The 23,513-nt window shown below is 42.0% G+C and overlaps 1 protein-coding gene and 1 long non-coding RNA gene across 3 annotated transcripts in view; one reads left to right on the top strand and one right to left on the bottom strand.

Moving 5' to 3' along the window:
- Positions 1 to 23,033, bottom strand: part of LOC118124931 (solute carrier family 66 member 2) — a 30,140-nt gene extending 7,107 nt beyond the window's left edge. The window contains exons 1-4 of one of the 2 annotated variants that reach the window (XM_035183151.2): positions 22,818 to 23,033; positions 20,765 to 20,898; positions 18,433 to 18,483; positions 10,990 to 11,206 (exon numbers count right to left, since the gene is read on the bottom strand). In XM_035183151.2, coding sequence (XP_035039042.1) covers positions 10,990 to 11,206; positions 18,433 to 18,483; positions 20,765 to 20,898; positions 22,818 to 23,023 — 608 coding nt within the window. In that variant the 5' untranslated portion in view covers positions 23,024 to 23,033. The remainder of the gene's footprint in view (positions 1 to 10,989; positions 11,207 to 18,432; positions 18,484 to 20,764; positions 20,899 to 22,817) is intronic. The other variant, XM_035183152.2, reaches the window with a different exon arrangement.
- LOC124855019 lies at positions 10,138 to 10,526 on the top strand. The gene is made up of 2 exons (XR_007034954.1): positions 10,138 to 10,232; positions 10,422 to 10,526. It is a non-coding gene; the product is annotated as an uncharacterized LOC124855019 (long non-coding RNA).
- Positions 23,034 to 23,513: the final 480 nt, after the last annotated feature.

Raw genomic sequence — 23,513 nt, 5'->3', positions numbered from 1 at the left:
TGTGACCTTAAGTGTAAATCTTTATAGTTGTGTGAAAAGGTAATTGAGAAACTCATCTAGTCTGTCTCACTCCCTTTATTCTCCACATCCCGTGCTCAACATTTGACCTCAGGTTGATGTTCACGATATATTCCACTGCTTTCAATTTAATTTCCCTCTGATGTAAGACAGATCAATCAGAGCGGTAATCTCATAATAGGGTCATAACCATTAATCCACAGCGGGGTCAACTATTACCCATAAATTCACAACTGAATATTGTCACAGGTTCCGATCCCTGTGGAGCCTCTGATGTAACCTACAGAAATAAACGTGTCACAGAGTGAAACATGGTGGTGTGTCAATGAGTCTTGGTGGATTTTTTTCAGATTCCCTGCCTTTCTGTAAGCCGCTTAACAGATGTAAAGAATGGATGAGAGGTAATCTAGTGCCGGCCCCCCACCTCACCCCGTTGGGTTTAGTGTAACCCCAACTGCCTGTCTGTATTTTAGCCTCTTCGGGGCAAAGCTTTACAGCCAAATATCCTTTTGCAATATTCATGCTTCCAGTTTCAGCTCAGGCTTTTTCATTTGTACAGCCAATTTGTGCAAAACCTGCTATTTTCCCTTCTTTTTTTAAATACATTTTTCGTTTTTTCCCATTTTCACTTCTTACTTTCCCCGCAGCCTCTCCGAATGTTCCCTCTGGCTTCCATTTTCACACACTTTCTTTTTCATAAGCCCACACTCCACTACACTGCTCCTTCCTCCCCATTCATTCATCTTCTCACCACCACCTTCCAGCGTCTCCTCGTCTCTACACCTCCTTGCTTTCGCCTCCCCCCTGCCTGCCGTCCTCACACTCCTCTCTCTGTCTCTCAGTTAAGAACTTGTTAGGTCTGTGCGAAGTAAAGGCAAAACTTTTAAGATAAGATTAATTTATTGGTAAAGAGCTATAGTCATTTGGGACTGCTTCAAGGGGAAAATTTATTTTGAAAGTATAAAATTGACAAGGGAGATGAAGTGGAGCTGTAGTGGGTCGTACATTTTTACAGTGCAAGTTCTTTACATGACTGGGTTGTAGTGGCTGTAAATCCATCACTAGAGCTGCTTTCAGACACGCACTGAGCTCCGGAGAATCTCCTGACATTCTCCGGAGTATGTGAGAAGGTGAGAACGCAAATGTCTGAGTGAGAGGCTGAGAGTGAGAGATTCTCCTCCCTGCCCCCTATAGTGAAAACTCCAGAGGCAAACTCAAGAGAAAGTCCAGACACAGTTGTGTGGATATTCTCAGGGGAAAAGTACATACATTGAAAAAAAAGATAAATTCTATTTGATTCAGTTGTGCCGCATTACTGGACCATAGAACATCTAGCTGGTGTGCACATTCAAACACAAGGATCCAAGAGCCATTTAACCATTTATTAGTGGTGAAGTTGATGAAGGGATGGAGGAAGCGGAGGAAAGATGGTGTAATGGATGATTTATATTAATGCATCCTCTAGGTTAAGCAGTTATACTTCAGGCCTTCCTTTGGTCAGGTTCTCTTTTATGGTTCTGTCTGCTTGGTAATGGTGTGGCAGCATGGTCTCAAACGAAAGGATTTGAAGAGGACACACCCAGCCCTTATATAGCCGCCCCTTCTCTAGTCTCCTCCCCTGTGACAGGTAATTCTCTCCGCCCACTCCCAGTCTCATAGAATAGACATTTGGGCTTGAGATTCTTGAACATAAATTTTTTTAAATAGCTAGTTTCAGATTTGTGACTTCATAAACTGTGTTGCACCAGACATTCTAGCTAATTAAAACAGTTTGCTACCATGAGCTATCGCAACAGTTTCAAGATGTATTTAACAATAAAATAAACTTAACTGCCTTTGTAAATATGGGTGTTAGTTTATTTTGCTTAGAATAAATGTGTTCTTTTAAAGTTAGTTAACCTAGGAAAAATCTTTTGCCTATGTAGTCTAAAATTATTGGCTTGTGTTGAGATATGTTGTTTTTCTAAAATGTAAGATACATTGTTTCCAGTTTACAGCATGAAACATATCACGAGTTTAATGTTCAAGTAATCTAATATTTGTTGTTAGTTGGCTCTAGCATTTATTGGCTGTAATAGTAATGTAATGTAATAGTGCATTCATGTGTGGTGCTGGAATAATCAGAATAAGTTGGCGAGTTATTGACGTAATATACAAATTACTGTTCGGTACGTACCTCTGTATTGAGGTCACGGTTCGGTACGCATGTCTGCTGCTATAAAAACACACGTCGCTCATTATTGCTTTGACACGGTCTGAATTATTTGCCGCAGGGAGCTGGGTTTACATTGAACTCGTTTTTTCCTTGTCCCACTAATGTAAGTGTTATTCCCAATGTTAGTACGTATCACTCCAATAGCCACTGCGCAATGTCTGCTTGTGTACGATCCACTCGTATTTGTCCTTCGTCTTTATAGTGACTTCGACCCTGAAGTTTTCCCACATAGACTTAACACTTAAACTGTTTATCTGTGGTCGCTATGACCACAAGCCTACAACACATCCGGTCCTTTGCTAAGGTTGTCCCTCGGGAATTTGAGACACACACAAATAAGTTCCGCACGTGGACTCGTGAAGGCCCGTACCAGAAATCTTCGGTTCGGATACGTGTACATTGTTTTGCCAACATTTATTTTATAAATATCTGTATGTGTATGTGCATTAAGTTAGTTACATATAACTAATATATGGGTCACCTCGTTGAATGCTGAACATTTGCAGAGGTCTGAAACTCTCACTTTGCCTTTGCTGAAACTCATCACTTAACTTTTAAATACAGTGTCTGAGCTGGAAGTGCATTGTTATTTAGTGGATGAGGCACTTAACTAAGTTGCACTTACTTTTAGAATTATAAAGAAACCCAGTTGTTCTGCACAAACTGTTCTGAAAGAGGCTGTGCCACTTTCTGAAAATGTATATTGCAGTTCTTTTTAGGTCCTTACCGTCTGTTGGCTTTTCAATATGTTTAATTTGTTCTATGGGGGAAATACAAAGCACACACAAAGCAAAGACATTCCCTCACAAAATAACACTTCCCTTCCATCCCTAAACGGCAACAAAATGTTCACCCTGGAGAAACAGAAACCGACAGATTCATTTCCATCTATTGCAAGGAAGAGAAAGCGTGCCCCTGGTGACGTTGGCAGATGGCGGGTGGATGGGTTGGACAGATGGTCTGAAGGTTCTCCAGCTGCAGTGATCCACTGCAGGGAGCTGCGGCTGTTCAGTTCTACCGCCCAGCTACACACAGCAGCACCATGCACCCAGCCACAGGGGTGATGGCCCAGTACCATGACATGTCAATACACATCTATACCAGCACTTGGCTCTGTGAGAGTGTGTGTGTGTGCAACTGTGTGTGCATGTGACAGCAGCCTACAGGCTAAATAAGGTTCTGGCACTCTTATCTAGCATACTGGGACACAGCTCTGGGCCACAAGCCTTATAAGGCTGTAGTTGGCTGTCTGGATGTCCCATCTCCCGGTTTTTGTTTGTCTGTGTGTGTGTGCACGTGTGTGTTTTCTGTCTGTGTTGTTGTATTTTATTTGTTTTATGGCAGGCTGGTCAGTATCAGTATGTACCTCTGGCTCTGAAGGCCTAGGACAATCTAATAATAGTAGCAGCCTGAAAACTATTACCACAAAACCTTCAACACACTCTCATCCCCCTCGCACTGTACAAACACAAACACATGCCTCTTATCCAGCCTAATGTCCCCCATACAGTATCTGTGTTCACGTGTTTCTACAGTAGCTAGAGCTGGTTTCTCTTGGTTACAAATCCAGTTTCAATTAGTTCAGGGATTCAAGAAAATGCTTTCAGTTTATTAATTATGTCAAATTAAACTGAAACAAAACGTAAAAACAAAAAATTGTAGGAATGATAAATTAAGCCATTATTACACGCATTTGTTTTGTTTCGCTTTTTTCTTTAAATGATGGAGGACTTGCTAAATGAATGTCTGTGGCAACAAATTAAAGTAAGTAAACAAGCCTATTGCCAACAACACTGGCAGCCTCTCTGTGCTGCATTTTATATCATTACATAGCTTAGGTTTGATATCTCTGTTTTCAGTTCACTGAGTCATGGCTGCTATCCTTATTATTCTGTTCTCTAGGGGGGATGAGGTGTAAAATGACAGGCCTGTGCTTTCACTGACTGTATATGAGCTGTATGGGCTTGATACATCAGAAAGGGTGGAGCCTGATTAAGGCCTCAAGGACACTGCAAACCCAACTACACCTGCGACCTGCACCCTTTAGACAGTACCCAGTGTCAATCACACGGTATCCATGCTCAGATGCGTACTATACTTTATTGTCCATTTCCCTCTTAATGAGAGCATGATTTACAAAATGAAAAACATGCTGTATTGAAGAAAACTTGAAACTTGCGATTGAAACCATTAACTCCTCAGGAAAATGTTTATCGTCATTTTCTCATAGACTTCTACAGAAATTGACTTCTTTTATACTTTCAAACTGGTCAAATCGAGAGAATATAGCTTTCAGGCACTTTCGCTTTGGCTTCACTTTCCAGATCTGCAGTCTCTCCGATTGGTCCAAAGTAAGACCCTGCATGTTAACACAACTCGTGGAGCTAATGTAATTAGCTGGCTAACTGTAGGTAGCTAAAGCAGATGAAAGTAGTAGTAAAATTGTTGTTATTTCATTATTAAAACTGCTGCTGCCTTGTCTGACAGTGTGTTCTGTTGTGCAAACACACTGAGGACATCCAAGATGATTCATTCTACTGGCTACTTTTAATCTGCTCTGACTCCATCTCCCACGTTTATAAGGTGCTGAAGCTTTGTACTTCCAGCCTGAATATGCTAATGCTGGGAAGGTAGTCTAACACTTAATATGTGACTATTTGGAGTGAGGACCACACTGGCTGGGTCATTAAGTTGGAGGAAATCAGTGTGATGCTTTTCTCCATAGATGTTGGTGCATGAGATCTGATGGCTCTTACAGGAAAGGGCACTCTGCTTTTCCCCTCCTGTCTGTTTGTTTTTGTCTCTGCAAAATGCATGTGCGTGCTTATTGCACTAACACTGACACTCGCACATTCATTCTTTCACCCTTATATCTCACTTCTGCAGAACTCAAAATAACCTCAGCTCAAAAACGACCCGATCACAACCCTGCAGCCGAGCTCTAACCTTGAAAAATACACTTTAAAAGCAAAATAACCCTCCCTTTATAGGATTCAGCTTCCTATCCCTGCACAGATGCATACACACACGCACCCACACACACACACACACACACACACACACACACACACACACACACACACACAAACAGATACCTTGAATGAAGTGCTGAGGTAATGTAACCTAGCAACAGCTTGCCAGACTCAACAGGTTGTACACAGAAGGACGACACACAAACAATCAACAACCTTCTATAGCAGCGTTTATCTGCAGGCTAAGAGAGACAAAGCTTCCTGTCTCATACTGACTGGGTATTACAGTATATTTTACACTTTGAACTACAGTAATTCCTATTTTAATAAAAGGTAAAATGATGATTGTGACTGTACTTCACTGCATGCTCAGCACCAGAACCATGGATAAAAAAATTTTTTTTAACAAACACAGGAATGCTAGAAACAGAGTATAGCAATAAACCACAACTGTAATAGACACTCCGTATATTTCAGTATATTTCAAAGTGAAAGAAGTTTCCTTTCTTTTTCACATTTTATGGCAACATATTAGAACAAAATGGCAGTGATGATGAAGTTGTTTGCAAATGCTCCTCACTGAGGTGACGTTGATGAACTCAGACAAAATCCCTGCAAGCACATAAATGGTCTGTACGCTCGGTAACAATGAACTGATATGAACCTGCATTCTGAGAACACACGATTCAGTGTTTTGCACGTGCATGGAGCCAGATCTTGTGTTTGAACTTCATGGTTTGTATTTCAAGGGAGAATCTTTTTCATTAAATCAGTTTCTGATCATCTGCATTTGATCTGTTGTATCCATTACAGCCATTACCACTGTGAATTAAATCTCTTGTTTCTGCTGTATCACATTCAACATCATGATCTTGCTGGGAAACAGGGTAAGCATCATGGAGGCCAGAGACTTACATCAGTTACTTCCTTTATATTTTTGACTTCAGTCTATTCAAATTCAACACTGACTGAACGATGGTGGAGCACCGCTGGAACAGAGAAATTTGTGGCTGAGATGGCACAGAGTCAAAGAAGTTACTGAGGGAGGCATCTGAGTGATGCACGTCATAGCACTGCTGCCATTACAGGGGTTAAGAAATAACTTGTCCACCTGCCGATCGGAGCTGGAGGTGATAAGTACCCATGACTACTGCAGAGGCATTTGATTGTACCCTTTCCCACTGAAGACAAAATCCAGTTGTTAGTGGGCGTTAGTGGTTTTTTTGTCCACTGTGAAAGAGGCTTTACTGAAATAATGTGTCTTTGTTCGTCACTTCTATATCAATTACATCGTTTAGACATGCATCTTATTTCTATGGGTTTTATTGTGGGTGGGTAGGAGATGAAATAAATACCGCCCTCCCCCAAATTATTAGATTAATAATAAATTCCAAAATAAATGGGACAGATAGGGTAGGGGAAGGCCCAGTGCGGGAGCTGTCAAGGCCGGTTAGGTGGACAGACAGCCATGCTGGAGCCGTTATCTGTCTGCTGCAGTAACCAACAGAGAGAGAGAGAGAAGGGGGGCAGTGCTCTGAGGCAGCACACACACGGCGAGGAAGCTTTTTCATCAGTCTGTGTGTTCTCTGGACAATCTCAACCTCACACATCTTTGAATAAATACATTGTCACTTCAATATCTTCCCTTACATTTCTCTTAATCACATTTCCTTCATGCTGTATCTTATTTGAATCTTATTAATGTGTTGTCGGGTTCTATTTGAAATCTAATTTACGTCTCATTGTTTTTCATTGACAGTAGTACTATACAAGTAGTTGTGTACGCTATTTGGAAAAGCTACCATCATAGATTCTGAAACTGTGCATGCTTTCAAAAATCTATTTTACATTAAAGCCTCTAATTACAGCCTGACACTAGATGCAAATCAACAATCAGCCAAAATGATACATTAGCAATAGATACTGCACAGAGACACTTCAGAGGGCCAGTTGTCATGTTAGCATAATAAATGGTTGTCAGGAGCTCCGTCCTTACTTCCTGCTCGGCAGGTGCCAGAAATACTTAATAACCACATGTCAGTGTTAATGATCAGAGGTGAGACAATATAATCTGGAGCTATTATTCACAAGTGTGTGCTACAGTACAACACGCCCCCAGAGCTGCCTCTGATGGAAGCTGCGCTCATAAATAATACAGCACTCATCAGGATAAAGGCGTTACGATAAATCCCAGATAAAACAGGCTTGGCTTTGATTTTTCTGATTTCTCTTGGTAAAAAATCCTTAAGTCCCAAATAGTTGAGAAAACTAGGGACAGAAGATAAAAAAACGCATTAGCCTCGGCTACCAGTGTAGAACGCAACATGGATCATCAATTACATAAGCGTTACTGACCCTGTTGTCTTTGCTAACAGTTGTGCAGATTAAATTCTGCTAAATAATTTTTGCATGCAGACGGGTGTCTGCATTCAAAGTGTGTTTACACTGAGATTTTCAGGCTGTCGGAGACTTGGAAAGAAAACAGATTCCCACACACTGTCCATCACTTGTACTTTAAGTACAGTCACTAACAAACTTTTTGGAAATTGTGACCTGACTGTGAGAAAAATAAGTCGTGAGAGAAATGTGGTAATAATATCTGCTTGTCAATCCAAAATGTAGGTCCTGGATTTCACTGGGGCACATGTCTGCTGATGGCTGATTTAGAAAGAGGAGGGGGTCTTTGCAGCACATATTACCTCTGAAATATATATATTTTTTAAGTGAAACGGTTTAGAGATTTCTGAATGCGTATATGTCTGCAAGTATACTACACGCACTTGAAAAAGAAATCGAAATATTACCTCTGCACTGTTTGAGCAGATGACGAAAACTAAAAGCAAAAGGGAATATATTTCAATGACTTGTAACTTGTTAAAGGCCCCATATTTGACACCTTTCTGGGATTTAATTTGAGGTATTGGTACCCCTAAGATGATATATTAGTGGTTTAAAGTCGAAAAAACTGCTGCAATGTGTATTTCCATGTCCTCTCTCTGGAGCTGCAGACAAAACAGCCTTCCTCTTGAGGCCCTCCTCTGATTGCCTGACTGCACTTTGAGTGACATGCGACCAGGCCTATCACCGGTCTCATTCTGGCGGTTTTGACGATCTCTCTGGTAAACACAGCTGAAAGTCACATTTTGTTTGGATACCGCTATAGAAGACCAGCCACATATTTACAGTCGGTAATAACAGGATGTTTCTGAACGGTAAGTTACACGGTCCTCATGTTTGTTAAAGTTTTAGCAGGACAGTCGGCCAATGTAGGAGTATCGTCCCAAGTTACAGTTCCGAGTTTCACAACGGAGTTTCAATACGGAGTAACGTAGACTTTATTCCGTACTGAGCACAGCGACACGGCACGTCAGAAGAAATTAAGAGTAACCCCTGGTCTCGAACAGTAACGTTCTCAGGAGGAAAGTGCACGGACACACTCTCTTCCTTGCATCCCTCCACGCTGCAGTGTTTCTTCAGTGTTGTTTGTTGTGGTTAGCCTGTGGTAGCTAACAAGCTGCTAGCTCAGCAACAAGTCTCTGGGGCTGAGAGACGAGTGCGAACCCATATGACTCATACAGGGGAGGAAGTACGAAATGAGGCATTTCTATAACATATTTCTTAGAATGGACTGAGTGAAAAAGTCCGTGGAGTGACTGTTTTCATACTTTGAGGGTCCCTACTGACCCCCTTCAAGTCGTTACGGATAGTAAAAGCCCAGAAAATGTATTTTACACCATATGGGCCCTTTAATATTTGATGTCTGAAATACAACAAACGCTATCGGACATATTTCTCACAAGAGGATTCATTCTTACATTGACTCAAGAAAGTTTTTTTTAAACACATTTCTTGCGGACAATGCAGTGTGCGTGATGTCACCGCTTCAAAAGCCTTACACCAGGGGTGTCCAAACTACGGCCCGCGGGCCAACTGCGGCCCGCCATCCATTTTTAATTGGCCCGTATCAAAGTCTAAAAATATAATGGACTATGGCCCACTGTATTGCACTTCATAGTTTAAACACTAGGTGGCGCTATTGTCTTGAACAAGGCAGCGCCACAAAGCAAGCAATCGAAAAAATTTGCTCAGGTCACCAGAAATGCGGAACCGAAGAGACGCAAGATTGCAGCGAGTGCAGAAAATGTCGACTCGGTGGAAAAATGAATATTGTGTGTTTGTTTGATTTGCAATGAGAGTGTTGCCGTGATGAAAGAGTACAATGTACGACGGCATTATGAAACGAAACATCAGACCTTCACGTCCTACACTGGCGCCGAGGAAAGAGAAGGTAAAGCAAATGGCAGCTAGCCTGCTAACGCAGCAACAGTTTTCCGTCTAACAAAGCTCAAGAAAATGCAACAATAGCCAGTTATGAAGTATATCCGCAAGGGTTCGAAGGTCCGTCTCTTGAGTCACAACTGCGCAACTTCAATGTAGCGCACTTCCCACACTGACCAATCAAATGCGCATTTCCAAATGCCAAGCTCTCTGCAAAAATGGGAGAAGAACAGAATAGCTCTCTGAAATGACACAGGCTCATATGATCCCATGAAGGTCAGATATACAGTTTAGCTGTGATCACATCTCTCATGACAGAATTCAGTCAGCGTTTCCAAGATTTTCTGTCATTGAGAAGGAAATCACACTGTTTGCGGCCGTTTCAATGGATGCAGAAGAAGTGGAGGAGAGTCTGCAATTAGAACTGATCGAAGTTCAGTGTGATGATTCTCTGAAGAATCAGCATCAGCTTCTCCCTACCTGACTTCTACCGAGCTTGAAAAGGCCAAGTTTCCTCTGATGAGATGCCACGCAAACGAATGATGAGTCTGTTGGGCTCAACATACATCTGTGAGCAGACACTCTCTGTTAACGCTGAACAAAAGCAGACTGAGAACCAGAACGACCGACAGCCATCTCCGTGACGTCCGCATCTCAACCACCAAACTTACTCCTGACCTGCCAGCTATCCTTCAGACCAAAGCGCAGCATCACTGCTCCCACTGAGCGCAACATTCTTCCCATTACAGGTGAGTTAAAAATATACACAGTTTCATTTGTTAATAAGCCCAATTACTTAATAAATTCAGTCAATTAAAGTTGATGACAATCTTTTAACAAACGTTAGTTGATGTTTAACAAGCCCAATCATTTATTTGTGTAATAAGCTTGAAATATCCACATCCCCTATTTCTCTTCTTGTCTCTCCCTTCATACAGGACAATGAAGGGGGATCAGCACCCTAAGAACCAATCTGAGGCTGTCACTGAGAGAATGACCTGCCAACCTTTTTGTAAAAAATAAAATTTAAATCTACTAATGGAGAGCTTTGATGGATGTTCAATTATCAAATGTAATTTACCTGCATTTGATTGATTTTGCCAATATTAGTGCATGAGAGGTGAGGCAGTATACCTCACGTCTAGTGAGTGGCCCAGTCCTTAGTATATTTTTCTGTATGTGGCCCTCGGGAAAAAAAGTTTGGACACCCCTGCCTTACACAGACACCAGTTTTAAATCCCAAAATAGGGAAAAGGCTGAATATTTCAAAAAAGTATGAAGAATTGGAAAAAGAAAACTGGAAACAACGATGTCCTGAGTTTATACCATGCAACTGCAAAATGCAACTGCAAAATGAATATCACTCATATGACAATATGACAAACAGCCCTTATACATCTATTTTATGTTTCTGTTGTGGCTCATAAAGGCTATAGTTCATAATGAAGGAAATTCTATGAGAATATGAAGGTAACCAGCCATTGCAGTTTAGTATTAAATCCATACCTCATGCCCTCAGTGGACTTGTTCTGATAATTGCAGTAGAGCTGCGGCGTGCCCAGCATTGCTTCGGCGAACACGGCCAGGAAGCCCAGAGACTCCACGAACAGCGTCGAGTCCAGGAGGACGTAGGTGATGTAGGCCGCCATGAGCGTGAAGGCCAGCACGCACTGCACATAGTCCACGAAGCGGCTCCACGACCAGAAGTAGCTCCAGTCAAAGTCTAAATGGTGCAAAACACAAGGGAACCAGAGATGAGTATATTGTGTTTTTTTACAAATAGCCACTCAAGAAGTTTACAGACAAGATTTCTGTTGAATCTCTGAATGATGACGCTTATTGTTTAAAGTAGAATTTGTGGCTTATAAGCAGGACAAAACTCTAAATGAGTTTTATACTTACAGAAACTCCTACTTTCATAACATGTAATACATGGTGGTTGCGATTTCAGGTCACCTTGTCCTTAACTGTGAGACATGTCTTTATTATTCATATGTCCCTTTGTACTTGCATGAAATCAAATTCCCTCCTTCTCCTCAGTTCTCATTTTCTAGCACAGGAGGAAATAATTATCTTCTAATCCCGACAGTATCTAGTTAATAAAAGGAAGCATAAAGTCTATTGCTGTGAACATTTCTAACTTCACACATGAGTTGCGAATTTTCACACAACTCCCACAATCTCCATCTTGTATTCAGGAAAGAAAAAAAATATATGTCACAGCTACAAATAGGCCGTTCAAACTGTGCACGACTTGGACCTGTTCTCATTCAGATTCTTGCAGAAGAAGGAGCAGCTTGTAAATCCAGGGTCTCGAGGGAGAAGGCTTGAGTTAAGGTAGTGAAAACCCCTAAGAGGCAGGGGGGGGGGACAGTCAGATTAAGTTACAGTATTTTCCACACAGTATTAATGGGCTGGATGGGAATCTGGACACTGATGAATGATTTGGAGCCCATTTAATGCCTTAACACCTCATGTGCCCTTTTCTCTAAGGAAATGATCAGATAAAGATACCAAGCACAACATCAACTGCTTCCTGTAATAAGCAATAGAGCCAGTACTAATCACATTGTGATAATACTGTATCTCCGCGCTTCAAAGCATTGACTGCCTCAGGTACTACCCTACTGTAGGGACTAGACACAATGAGCAACAGTAAAAAATCTGAACATATCTTTATGGTACGGGTGCTGTGAAAACAGTTTACTTGTAGCTGCTGGTTTAATGTGAGAGCAGAGGAGATTGAAAAAGTTAATCATGGAAATCTAATCATGAGAGAAAGATGTTGCTGCCTGTCTCTTAAATAGGGTTTCTACAAGCCTCAAATGCAATAAAGCCGATTCAGTTATGTTTAAATGAGGATCTGATTATCTGAGAGGCACATGTAGGCATTGAGGCCGACTGAGGCCTGTCTAGGCCTCCTGGAAAGGGCCTGACAGAGATTAAAGCAAAAAGAAAAGACAAATCATTGTTTAACAGTATTAATAAAGACATTAAATTGGCTAAATTAAACTAAATGGTTGCTTTCCAAAGCTTCATTAAGTTGGGAGTGAAATAAAAGCATTTATGACATTTCAGTTTATGATTGAAGGAAGTATTGTTGAGAAAATTAACAGTGAGTGATTTTGACATTTGGATGGCATTTCTAAACGAATACGCATGGGTGTATGCGTGCAAAGTAACCTGGCAGTGCAATATTCAGCCAATCCAATTGTTGAATGTAACCGAGTAAATCTTAAAGAGCAGTTGAAACCAGGTCACAGCCGTCTGTCAAACTGTAAATGCACCGTGATTTACCATGGCAAAATCTTACAGTCATGTGGGATGGCGACACAATGCAGCATGCTAAACAAAAGGCGAGCAAACCGTTCAGAGTACAATCAACACTAAGACTATCCTTTGAGAGCGGTTATGTGTGCTGCTGTATAGCAGTGTTTACTCTGTAGGTATTTTGGCTGTAGATGCCTGGTGTAGCTGTGGCACCTTGCTGGCAACAGAGCCAGCGGACTGTGGATCTGGGCCAGCTCGCACCAGGCTGGCGCTGTGTGATAACAGCCAAACACTGGGGGAAGCAATCAAGGGCAACAAAGCAGATTTCAGCGCCAACTTGGCTGCTGAAAGCATGAGGAGCTTCGCACTGAACATATGATACATGTAATGCATGGCTCCGAGTGATGATACAACCTTAGGCTGGGACTTCACGCAGTAGTAAAACCTGGCAGCAGCATTAACCTTTACATTGTGTTGTTTCGCTAATCTGCTGGCTAGGTAGCTAGTTTACAGTATGTTCCACCAAACTAAGCTGATCTTTGGAGTAGAGACCATGAGCTTTAACATAATTAGTATGTATTGCACAAAACAGAGCACTGTAAAGAAAAATGCTAATGCTACTCTGTGCCTGCACTGTAAATAAGCCTCTGTTAGCAAACCCCTTTGTAATCTCCCCAAACAGTTTCTACATGCGAATCAGCAGAATCTGTAGGCGAGGGGCAAGAATTTGGGTCCAGAAGTCTTCTTGTTTCCGTACCTACTTCGACTGATCACATTTGAGTGTTTTTGTGGAGAAACGTTCGACTTGTGTGAAGAAACTAGTCAGGCTATTGACAGTGTACATCGAATGGAAGACCTGGATCTTGGCCTGGATACCTGTTGTCTACACCTGAACCCCCATTCGCAATAGCAAGTCCACTGTATGTCTGTTAGCTTGTTTCTAGATTTCTTGTTTCTTCTGCCCCCGACTGGCTTAATGAAACTAACTATTCAGATAATAGTATAAGCTGTAACTGTAAAATGCAGCTACACTTTTAACGGTACTCCAATATTGACTTGTTCATACAAAAATGCTGCGGATATTTTAGCTTCATGTCTGAATGGGAGGAGGTGGAGAAGCAGAATAATAAATCATTTATTTACAGCAAATGGTAAACAGTGGTAATCCTACAATATTTTACCTTGAATTTCTAATGGTAAGGCTAAGGTATGAGTTTTGTCTCCCCACAGTCACCAAAGTGCTTGCTCACTGTGGTAACTGTTGGGTTTCTCTGCGATGTTTACGGTCTCGACCTTAATATGGAAAGTGCCTTGAGGTAATGTTTATTGAGATTTGTTGCTATACAAATAAAATTGAATTGAATGGTTTGGGTTGTAGACCTAACGACCTAATCTCATTGATTCGGGACATAATTGGAAAGACAAAATATGCACGAGCACAGCTTTTCTTTCCCATGATTTCTTTTTCCGTTCTTCAAATAAAAAGGAAAAAGTCTTTCTTAACTTTTGCCATTTCCAGGACTGGAATTGGGGTTGAAGGACAGTTAATACATGAAATTGCGACTTAATGTGGAGGGCAGGGACTCTGCAAAACAGGACACGTTTCCTCAAAAAAAGCTAGATTGTAATTATGACATCCTGTACAAGTCCTTGTCTCAGCCTCATGTTTTAGTAATTGCATTCCTTCATGTCACAATGTTCTGTCACTATATCTCAATCTTTAATGTGCAGACTTTCAGGATAAATCCGCCTCTAATTCTGAGCAGTTATTTGTGCATGGAAACAGCATCTTGTGGGCAGAGCTACATGTGACCTCATTCCACATTGACCGAAATGGGATGTTTATCACTGCACTGCACCGCAGATATATCCTGCCACACGCCATCTCTTGCTGAGCCACTTGTGTACCCTGGAGCATTTTCCTCTTCCCCTTTCATCCCTGCACGGTGTAGCTGCAGCGGTGGCTCTGTGTGGGCACAAACTGGAGCTGCACACAACAGACTCCCTGTGGTGGCTAAACATCTTGCACGCAGCTCGGTATGAAGTCCCACAGAGTCGTGGTACGTGTGTAGGAAGACTCAGGTCAGAGAGTTGGAGATTTCAATTGCTTGTTTACCTAGAGTTCCCAGTCAGCTTCGGTTAGGCCCCGGAAAGTCTACGGGGGCAAAGTGAAATTATGGCTTGCCGTCACTCAAAAGCACCCGTGGGAGAAGCAAGAAAATTATTATGAAAGACAGTTATAACTGCACTGCACGGAAAATTGAACTCAGAATTCAACAAGCTTCATTTTCAGACATTTGGACAGGGAACTTTGTCACAATGACTAATGGCCTTTCACGGCAAAAATCAAAGTACTGCAAAGTTTCTGCACTGCCACCTGACTTAATGCCATGTCTTTTCTTTAAAATGGACTCAGGCTAAACGTTAGGACTCTAAGGGAGGGAATAACTGCACCCACAGGATAAAGTGATTTATTCAAACGTGCCACTCTCAATGAAGGTACAGGCCGAAACCCCTGAGGGACAAAAATGAGAAATGAGTCATTACCAGACAGAAGGACGTGTACTGCCATGTAGCTGAGTAACATCATTACACCAACTTGTCTGTGGTACAGGACAGGCATTGTGACAATCTACATAACTGAGGTTATGAATTTCTACCTGATTCGTTTTTGGGCAAGTCATTGACAGTGCTCTACACTTTTTGTAAGTTAGGTAACGAAATGTGTTATTTTTCAATTTAAAACTTATAAATTCCGTTGTTTAAATCTGTTTTTTTATAACTTCAGGGTGGAACAAATGATTCAGATGTACTGAGATAGAGAAATCACAATTTGGTGTTTTACCACAAATGTGTTAATGCGATGTTCTGTAGGTTGTTTCATTTTACACTCAACTTTCCTGGATGCAAGACCATTTTGGAAACAACCATAGAGCAGAAACATCTATAAGAGCGGTTCAGTTTTACCATTAGGTAATATTCTCAATGTAATTTGTACATAAATTTGGTGCAAATGTTCCAATGTTATCATTTCCTAGTGACCACATGAGTTTTGTGTTCGCTTTATCATCGTAAGCACCATGTTTAATGAAAAGTATGATGCTAATATCCGAGTCGAAAGAGAAATGCCATGCAGATGGATCTGCAGATGATCTGCCAAAAGACAAATTGAGCTCAATCTACTACGTTTCACATTGATCGGTTCTCTCAAGATGGATATTAATACCAGGTTTGAACAGAGCCTGACTGGGATAAATGTTGAGAATGACAGTGAATGAGGATGTGTTGTTAAAAGCTTCTGCTCTTTGGAACAAACAGGGGAGCTACTCCACCGCCTGAAACCAGAGGCCCTTTTGCCTTTTGCATAGAGAAAATTGAATCTTTAAGCAGAACCTTATTTGAAGGTTTGCTTGCTGAAGTAAATTCATTTTTCTGCTGCTGGAGATTTTGAAAAATCCAATCAGTGTTTCTGATATAACTACAAGTAAAGTTTGACTCAAAGTCTCGACTGTTTCCTCACTGTCACTGCCAAGACTTTATATTTCTTACTTTTTCCCCTTCCTTCCAAACCTGTTTACCTGCACCTGAGCGATCACCAGCATTTCTGATTCTGACACAGCCAAATGATCTGATCTTTTAATCTCCTTAAAGGCTTGCAGCAGGCATTCATCCATATAAATCACACTGAGCTGCTATTACACCAGGACAATTCCCCCGTCTGACATCTAAAACTAGACATGCTATAAGAAAAGACGTACTGTACAGTGCAGATGTGGCCATTAGTGTGACTGTAGCTACAGAGCCACAGGCCTTCTCTGAGCCTTTGACGACTTTCAGTCACAGCTTTCAAATTATGAGGCACAATGGCTCAGTGCTCACAGCTAGTAGTACCTATTAAGAATCCATCCTTATTCAGGCATGCTATAAAGTTCTATTAAAAGTCAGCAGCATTGTGTTTTTCTATCTGGGGTACAAATGCCCAGCTGTTTGATGGAGGTGCAGGGTGTTATAATGATTCTGCGCTGCTGTGAGAACAAATATGTGCTACCTAAAGCATACATAAAGGGAGCAAACTGAGCAATCAGAGAAATGCACAGGTTGAGATTTTCTCCTGCTGACTAAACAACACTCTGGTGAGTCACTGCAGAGAGCTACAACGTGAAGCTGCCCCCCCTGACAGCTGCACACTCATACCGGTTTGATGATTTGCTGTACTGCGAGGACCCTGAACCTGACCAGAGGTTCTGCAGGCCTCGGAGTGAAGATCTGTGTCTCACAAACTCTCATCCTTTTCTTCACCATTTATTCCTCCTGATGAGTGTTTTAACTCGCTCTATAAATAGTGGTGTACAACATGCTCACCCTTCCTCTGATATTACCACTAGTGGATCAATGAGCAGGTGCACACCAGCAAAGCTGCGACACAGGAACATGGCTTTCTGTTAATTCTAATGATGCTTGGCAGAGCTCACTGATCGATGAGCGTTCAGAAGAAGAAGCTTGAGCTGCTGGGGCCAGATTCAACATGCAGGGAAATTGAGGCGGCCGCCGGCCGGCAGCACCTTACCTGGGCACCGAAGAGGAGCAGATATCCTGCTGCTCCTCCTCTGATGCCAGAAACTGACAAAGAGGCAGAGGCACTGAACGCCACAAGACAAGGGGGAACTGTTCTGGCTTTTCAGATTCTGTTGCTCTTAAAAAGGATTGGAAGTCATAAAAGAATCATAAAACCCTGAGCCAAGTCCACTCTGTCCAAATATTGTTTCCTACTGCCATCTAGTGTCTTTTCCAGGAACAACAGCCTTCTCTCCATTGATCCTGATTCGATAATACATACTCAGTGTGTCCAGTGTACACTACAGTATCAAGCTTTGGCTAGACAGGCAGTTCAATCAGACGGGTTAAGAGTGCACAGATTATTGATTAGTTGATCATTTCAACAAGCTCAAACAAAACTTGCTTTATAGCAGATCCCAAACCACAGATTTCTTGACATACCTACTATAAAAGTGACATGATCTGTAAAACCAAGTGTAGTTCAAAGAATGTTTTAAAAAGCCAGTTAGAAGAAAACACAGATTAAGAAGTCATTCGCAATTAAAAAAAAAATCAACCATGAGAAAAGATTTTCATTCACAGTTCAGGGCAGGATAAAATGCAGACACACAGGTTTAGGTGTCATCAAACACACAAAAACACACTCAGTTTGAGAGGAAACAATTCATGCATCTCAAACCACAACTACTAAGCGTAACAGTAAGTGGTGAGTGGATAGCGACTGTATTATATCAACAGGTTAGTCTACTGTTAATCAATGATTACTAATGAATTGATGATTTCAGTCTGAACTGTCATTTCACATAAATAACAGGTTTAAAGCCAGAAGTAATACATGCAAAAAAATCTCATCCACACAGGTTTGTCACTGCAGATCAATCCGTCATTAGTACTGAGGGTGTGAAGGGCAACATGCATCGCAAGCATCACAGCAGTGGCAACAATGGAAGCATTCATCAATGAATGCAGCAAACATGTCGTTGATGGCGTTAGTGATCGTCGGTTAGTGTCGGGCGGCAGCCACACTGGGTCATCATGCATGAAGACAGGGAAATGGAGAGGGGACAAGCGAATGAACTACAGCTGATGTTTCATGGCAGACACAGTAAGTTCTGTACATACCCAGAAAGAGCCTCTTAGGGATTCTGACCTCCTCGTCCTTAATGTCTGTTGCTACAGACAAAAACAAAAAATAAGAAGGAAAAAAAACAGGGAAAGAAAAAAAAAAAAAGAGCTTGGTTTTCTTTGTTTCTTTCTGCAAATCCAGAGCTGACCCCTGATCTTCCAGGTTAATGAACATGGGCATTGCTCTGTAATACTCAGACATTTCAACTGATCGTAAGTGGTGACACTGAAAGAATACTGATCGTCTGATTCCCTGATCAGTCATATCATTGTAGGGAAAATAGTACAAAGGTCTATGGAAGAGCAGCATTGTTTTGCAAGAAACATTGGTACCTTTGCACCATTAAAGGCCCTGAAAATATATTTTCTCAATTAGCTACATGGGACAATGTGCATAAAATATATGAATAAAAATAACACATTTAATTTTAGCACTTATACAGCACTTTTCAAGCTGTCCAAATCAAGAAATTAAGTTGCAATATAAATAAATAAAAATTCTAATGTTAGTTTAAACAGTTTTGGTTATATGACAGGAACAACTTGAGTAGAAAAAACAGAATTTAGACTGCTTATGTTTTTGGGTCACTGTCAATCAAACCACACCAACACGTACCTCGTTGATGAATCGAGTTAAAAAGAGACAAAATAAACAAATAATAAATAAAGTTCCAGGCATGTTTACCTGATAGCATTGTTTTTTTTATATAGATACTACTGTTGTGAATTTTTTATTGTGACAGCCCAACTTCACAGTGACTTCAAGAAGTTTATCTGGAAGCCGTCTGGGAAAAAAATTGTTTTAATGCTGCGCTTGTTTCCTGACTCTGGTTGTCTAAATGACGCTGCACGTTTTCCTCTCTGAATGGAGATGACCACAGTTTTGTGCTTTGTGCTAGTTTCTCTGTGATTTCTGAGTATTTTGAAATCACACAACTCATTTCTACTACATGTCCCTATGTTCAGACTGCCACAGGAAGCACAGACATCCAGTCCTGGATGTACAGTGTGTGTAGATGAGGGAAACGCGAGCTCTACATACAACATATCCTGCAGCCTTTGAGCACATGACTGAACAACTGTGGGCTGTTCCCTGTGTACACAGGCATGTAAATGCACCACAAAGAATGTAGTTTTTCTACATGCAGGTTACTGAATAACTTTATGAGACAAGCTAAATGCTAGTTGATTTACAAGTTATGTATTGTATTTGTTGTTTGTGCTTTGCATTGAGGTGCTAAATGAAACATGGTCAATCTGCCTTCTCTTTTTCAATAGAGGGGAAGTGGAATTCTAAAACCACAAACATTAGAGACTCAGGAAGCTTTGCAGTATTTAAAACTCAAGCTCTGGCTAAAATCAACACAAAATTGTCATCAATGACAGCCTTGTATTTTTATGTATTGTGGTGCGTTATGACATGTAAAGCTCAAATTGATGGCCTCTATGTATTGTGTATGCGTTACAGTGCTGTTGTTATCATTATTATTCTCCTGTTTCACCTACACAGGGATGAGAGATGCTATCGAGCTGCAAGCTAACTGCTTCTTTTTTTTCAAACCCATCCTGAACACCATAGGTGCATTCAGATGTGCACGGAAAATTCTCCAGAGGGGCTGTATGCGAGAATGCTACTCTCCAAGTGAGAGGCTCTGGAATTTCTGCAGAGTTTCTCTGGCCAGGCCCCAGGTAAAAACTCCAATGTGAGAACACAGCAGGAGATCCTCCTTTTAAATGATAAAAACAAAAATAATACAAATATCTCAGGATCATAATTCACATAGTAGACAGTGACAAGAATGTTAAGAGAACGTTTAAGGGGCCAACGCTGGCGTCTATGTGGTGTTAACAAAAACATGTGATCTCCACAGTGGAGTTAACCTGGGATTGATGTGAACGCCTGTACTGGAGAATCTCCTGCTGCGTTCTTCACATGTGAAAGACAAACTCCAGAGAAAGCTCTGACCCTACCGGTAGAAATTCTTTAGGATTTATGTCTGAAACAGCTTTCAAGACTGACCCTGTGGACATTTACACTGGGGAGGAAGGGTAAGGTTATCTATTAACACCATGCAGGCACACACACCCTTTCTCAAGAACCATCAATGCACCTGCCTACACACTCACCCTCAGGCACATTCATACACAAACAGACCTCTAACACACATTCTCTCTCCGTCACTCCCACACACTCCCACACACTCCCACACACAGCCACTCTTTTCATGCAGAAACACTTGAAAGGACACACTCACTCGTTCACTCACACAGCGCTGATGTCACTAAGCTTTATCTGCACTGTGAAGAGGCCCTGTATTGGATTTCTGACCTAAGAAGGAGCGTCTCTTGGTGTTGAGTTCGGTGGCCATGCGGACGCTGGTGCACAGATTGAGCATGATGAGCATGGTGGCGATCATGATGATGCTCTGCCACAGCAGCAGCGTCTCGAAGTAGCGGCCAAATCTGAAGAAGAAAAACAGAAGAATGTTTGGACAATATTTCCCTTGGCAAATTTTTGCCACCTGGAATACTGCACTTAATATTCCAGTTTTCTAAGTGCAATTGTGCTGAAGTCAACCTGAATGATTGTATTCAGCTGCAGCATGTGCTAGTTTTTGTATACCTTGAGGTAATATAATAGAAAAATCTCATTTTGTTTACCCCCACCACACAGGGATTACACAGGGATAAACATTGTTTTTATAAATTTTACAGATCTTTAACATTTAACAGAGCATCAAAAGGTGGGGACATTGCTATATGTTCCAACCTTTACCATCAAAAGAGCCATTTTGCCCCCTCTTCTACCAAATACAATTTGTCTGGAGCCGCAAAACATATTTGATAGCACAGCTTATAAAGTTGTATTTATAGTTTTACTCAGTGTTGTGCCAGTTCACACTTAAAATGTACTAGTTGAAAGTTCAGTTCATGCAGATGAAAATACACTAGTTCACGTTCACAGTTCAATTTTAAAATGCTTAACTAAGTTCACGGTTCCAGAAATGAACTAGTTCACGTTCATTTGTTCCAGTTGTACTGGTTGTGTTTAAATTCAGCCTCATAGACTTTGGAGCGATTCAAACAAACACTACGTTACTTCATGTACTGATCAGGTCCTGATAACTAGTGATGAGTGTGTATTAGTTCAAGTGAGAACAGGTCAGAGCGGAGGAGGACACAGAAACTCCAGCTCGGTACAAACCACCTGCAGCTTCTGCTCTGATCACGGAGCAGCTGAGACCAGAGAAACTCGTTTTTTTCACTGTTCTTCAACAAAGCCACTTCACGGCTGCTTCACATGAACAAGCTCTGATCTTACTGCGTGTGTCGCTCTGAGCGAGTGAGAGGGGGCGGAGCCTCTGGGCCTGTGTGCGTACACGCTGTCTGGGAGCACCCACACACACATTTTCTATCGCTCCTGGTATTTCACATGATGGTCTCATACGATGATGATTTAAAAAATGTACGTGAGTGACGTTCACTTTCGCTGGAGTGGACGTCACTCACGTTCACCATATGAAAACTGATTCGTTCAGTTCATTGTTCATGAAAAATATAATTGTTCATTCATAACACTGTACTGGGAGCCACTGGGAGCCACTGCAGTGGCCGCATGCGGCTCCAGAGCCGGGGGTTGCCGACCCCTGCTATAGCCACATACACATACATCTTCTGAATGGCTGATCATAAACTACTTGAAGCTTCTTCAGTTTTGCTTGACTAGTTGCACCACAGGTGTACTGTGAAAAGTGGAGAACAGTAGGCTATTCAAAATATTTTCATTGAGGTGAAATATCTGTGTCCCCTCTTAAAGGTTCAGTGTGTGAGATTTAGGTGAAAGGGATCTATTGGCAGCAATTGAACATAAAATAATCCTCACTATGATGTATTGTAGCAGCCCTTCATCATCACATAAATAGATGGATCAGTTATATGCTGAGCTGAACTTCAGGTAATACTTACAATTCTCAAAAACATAAACTGTTGCTCCAGAGGACATTTAGGCTAAAAGCTTAGGGACACTTGGATGACACCACAGGAGCAGTATGGAGGTCTCTTTTTCTGTTTTTTGTTTTTGTTTGAAGAAGTGGTCAATAGTTACTTTAATTGTATTGGATTTGGCCGCAGCACTGTTTACCCCTGAAACTCCAAAAGTGTTCTGTGGACTCAAACACTTCACCCACCCCTCCACCGGCATAGTGGTGAGTAGATAATGAGTGAATTTCTATTTTAGGGTGAACTATCCCTTTGAATATTCTGTAGATTATATTCAATGAATAATATGCAAGTGAGCATCAAATTGGCAGATTTTAGACTGAGGTTTGGTCAGGGTACAACCTGATCTAGTGAAGGAGAACACACGGGGCGTGAGTGATTACCTGAAGAGTATTCTCAGGATGTTGGCCACCAGGAGCACCAGGCACACGTAGGTGGAGAAGCCCTCTGCGTTCTGTGTCCGGCGGATGTCCCTGTACTGCGGGATGTAGGGCACCAGACCGCCGAACACCATGGCCCCGGCGGCGACCCACGACACCAGCGAGTTGAACACGTACACGATCTGGTCGAAGAGCTCCTCGTCCTCCATGTTTCAGCTGCTGCTCACAACGCCTGGGGGTGTGAAGTGAGATCAACTGCCTGTCTCTGGCTCTGCGGAGACTGTCCTTAGGTGTCTGTCCTCCTCTGGCTCTGTGAGGTGTCTGTCCTACTCTGGCTGTGCGGAGACTGTCCTTAGGTGTCTGTCCTCCTCTGGCTCTGTGAGGTGTCTGTCCTACTCTGGCTGTGTGGAGACTGTCCTCAGGTGTCTGTCCTCATCTGGGTCTGTCCTCCTCTGGCTGTGTGGAGACAGTCCTCAGGTGTCTGTCCTCATCTGGGTCTGTCCTCCTCTGGCTGGGTTGAGACTGTCCTCAGGTGTCTGTCCTCCTCTGAGTCTGTGAGGTGTCTGTCCTCCTCTGGGTCTGTGAGGTGTCTGTCCTCCTCTGGGTCTGTGGTGTCTGTCCTCCTCTGGGTCTGTGGAGACTGTCCTCAGGTGTCTGTCCTCCTCTGGGTCTCTGAGGTGCCTGTCCTCTGGCTGTGTG

This window comes from Hippoglossus stenolepis, chromosome 17 (genome assembly GCF_022539355.2).
Source record: "Hippoglossus stenolepis isolate QCI-W04-F060 chromosome 17, HSTE1.2, whole genome shotgun sequence".
NCBI classification, from domain to species: Eukaryota; Metazoa; Chordata; class Actinopteri; order Pleuronectiformes; family Pleuronectidae; genus Hippoglossus; species Hippoglossus stenolepis.
This window is presented reverse-complemented; position numbering and strand designations above follow the sequence as displayed.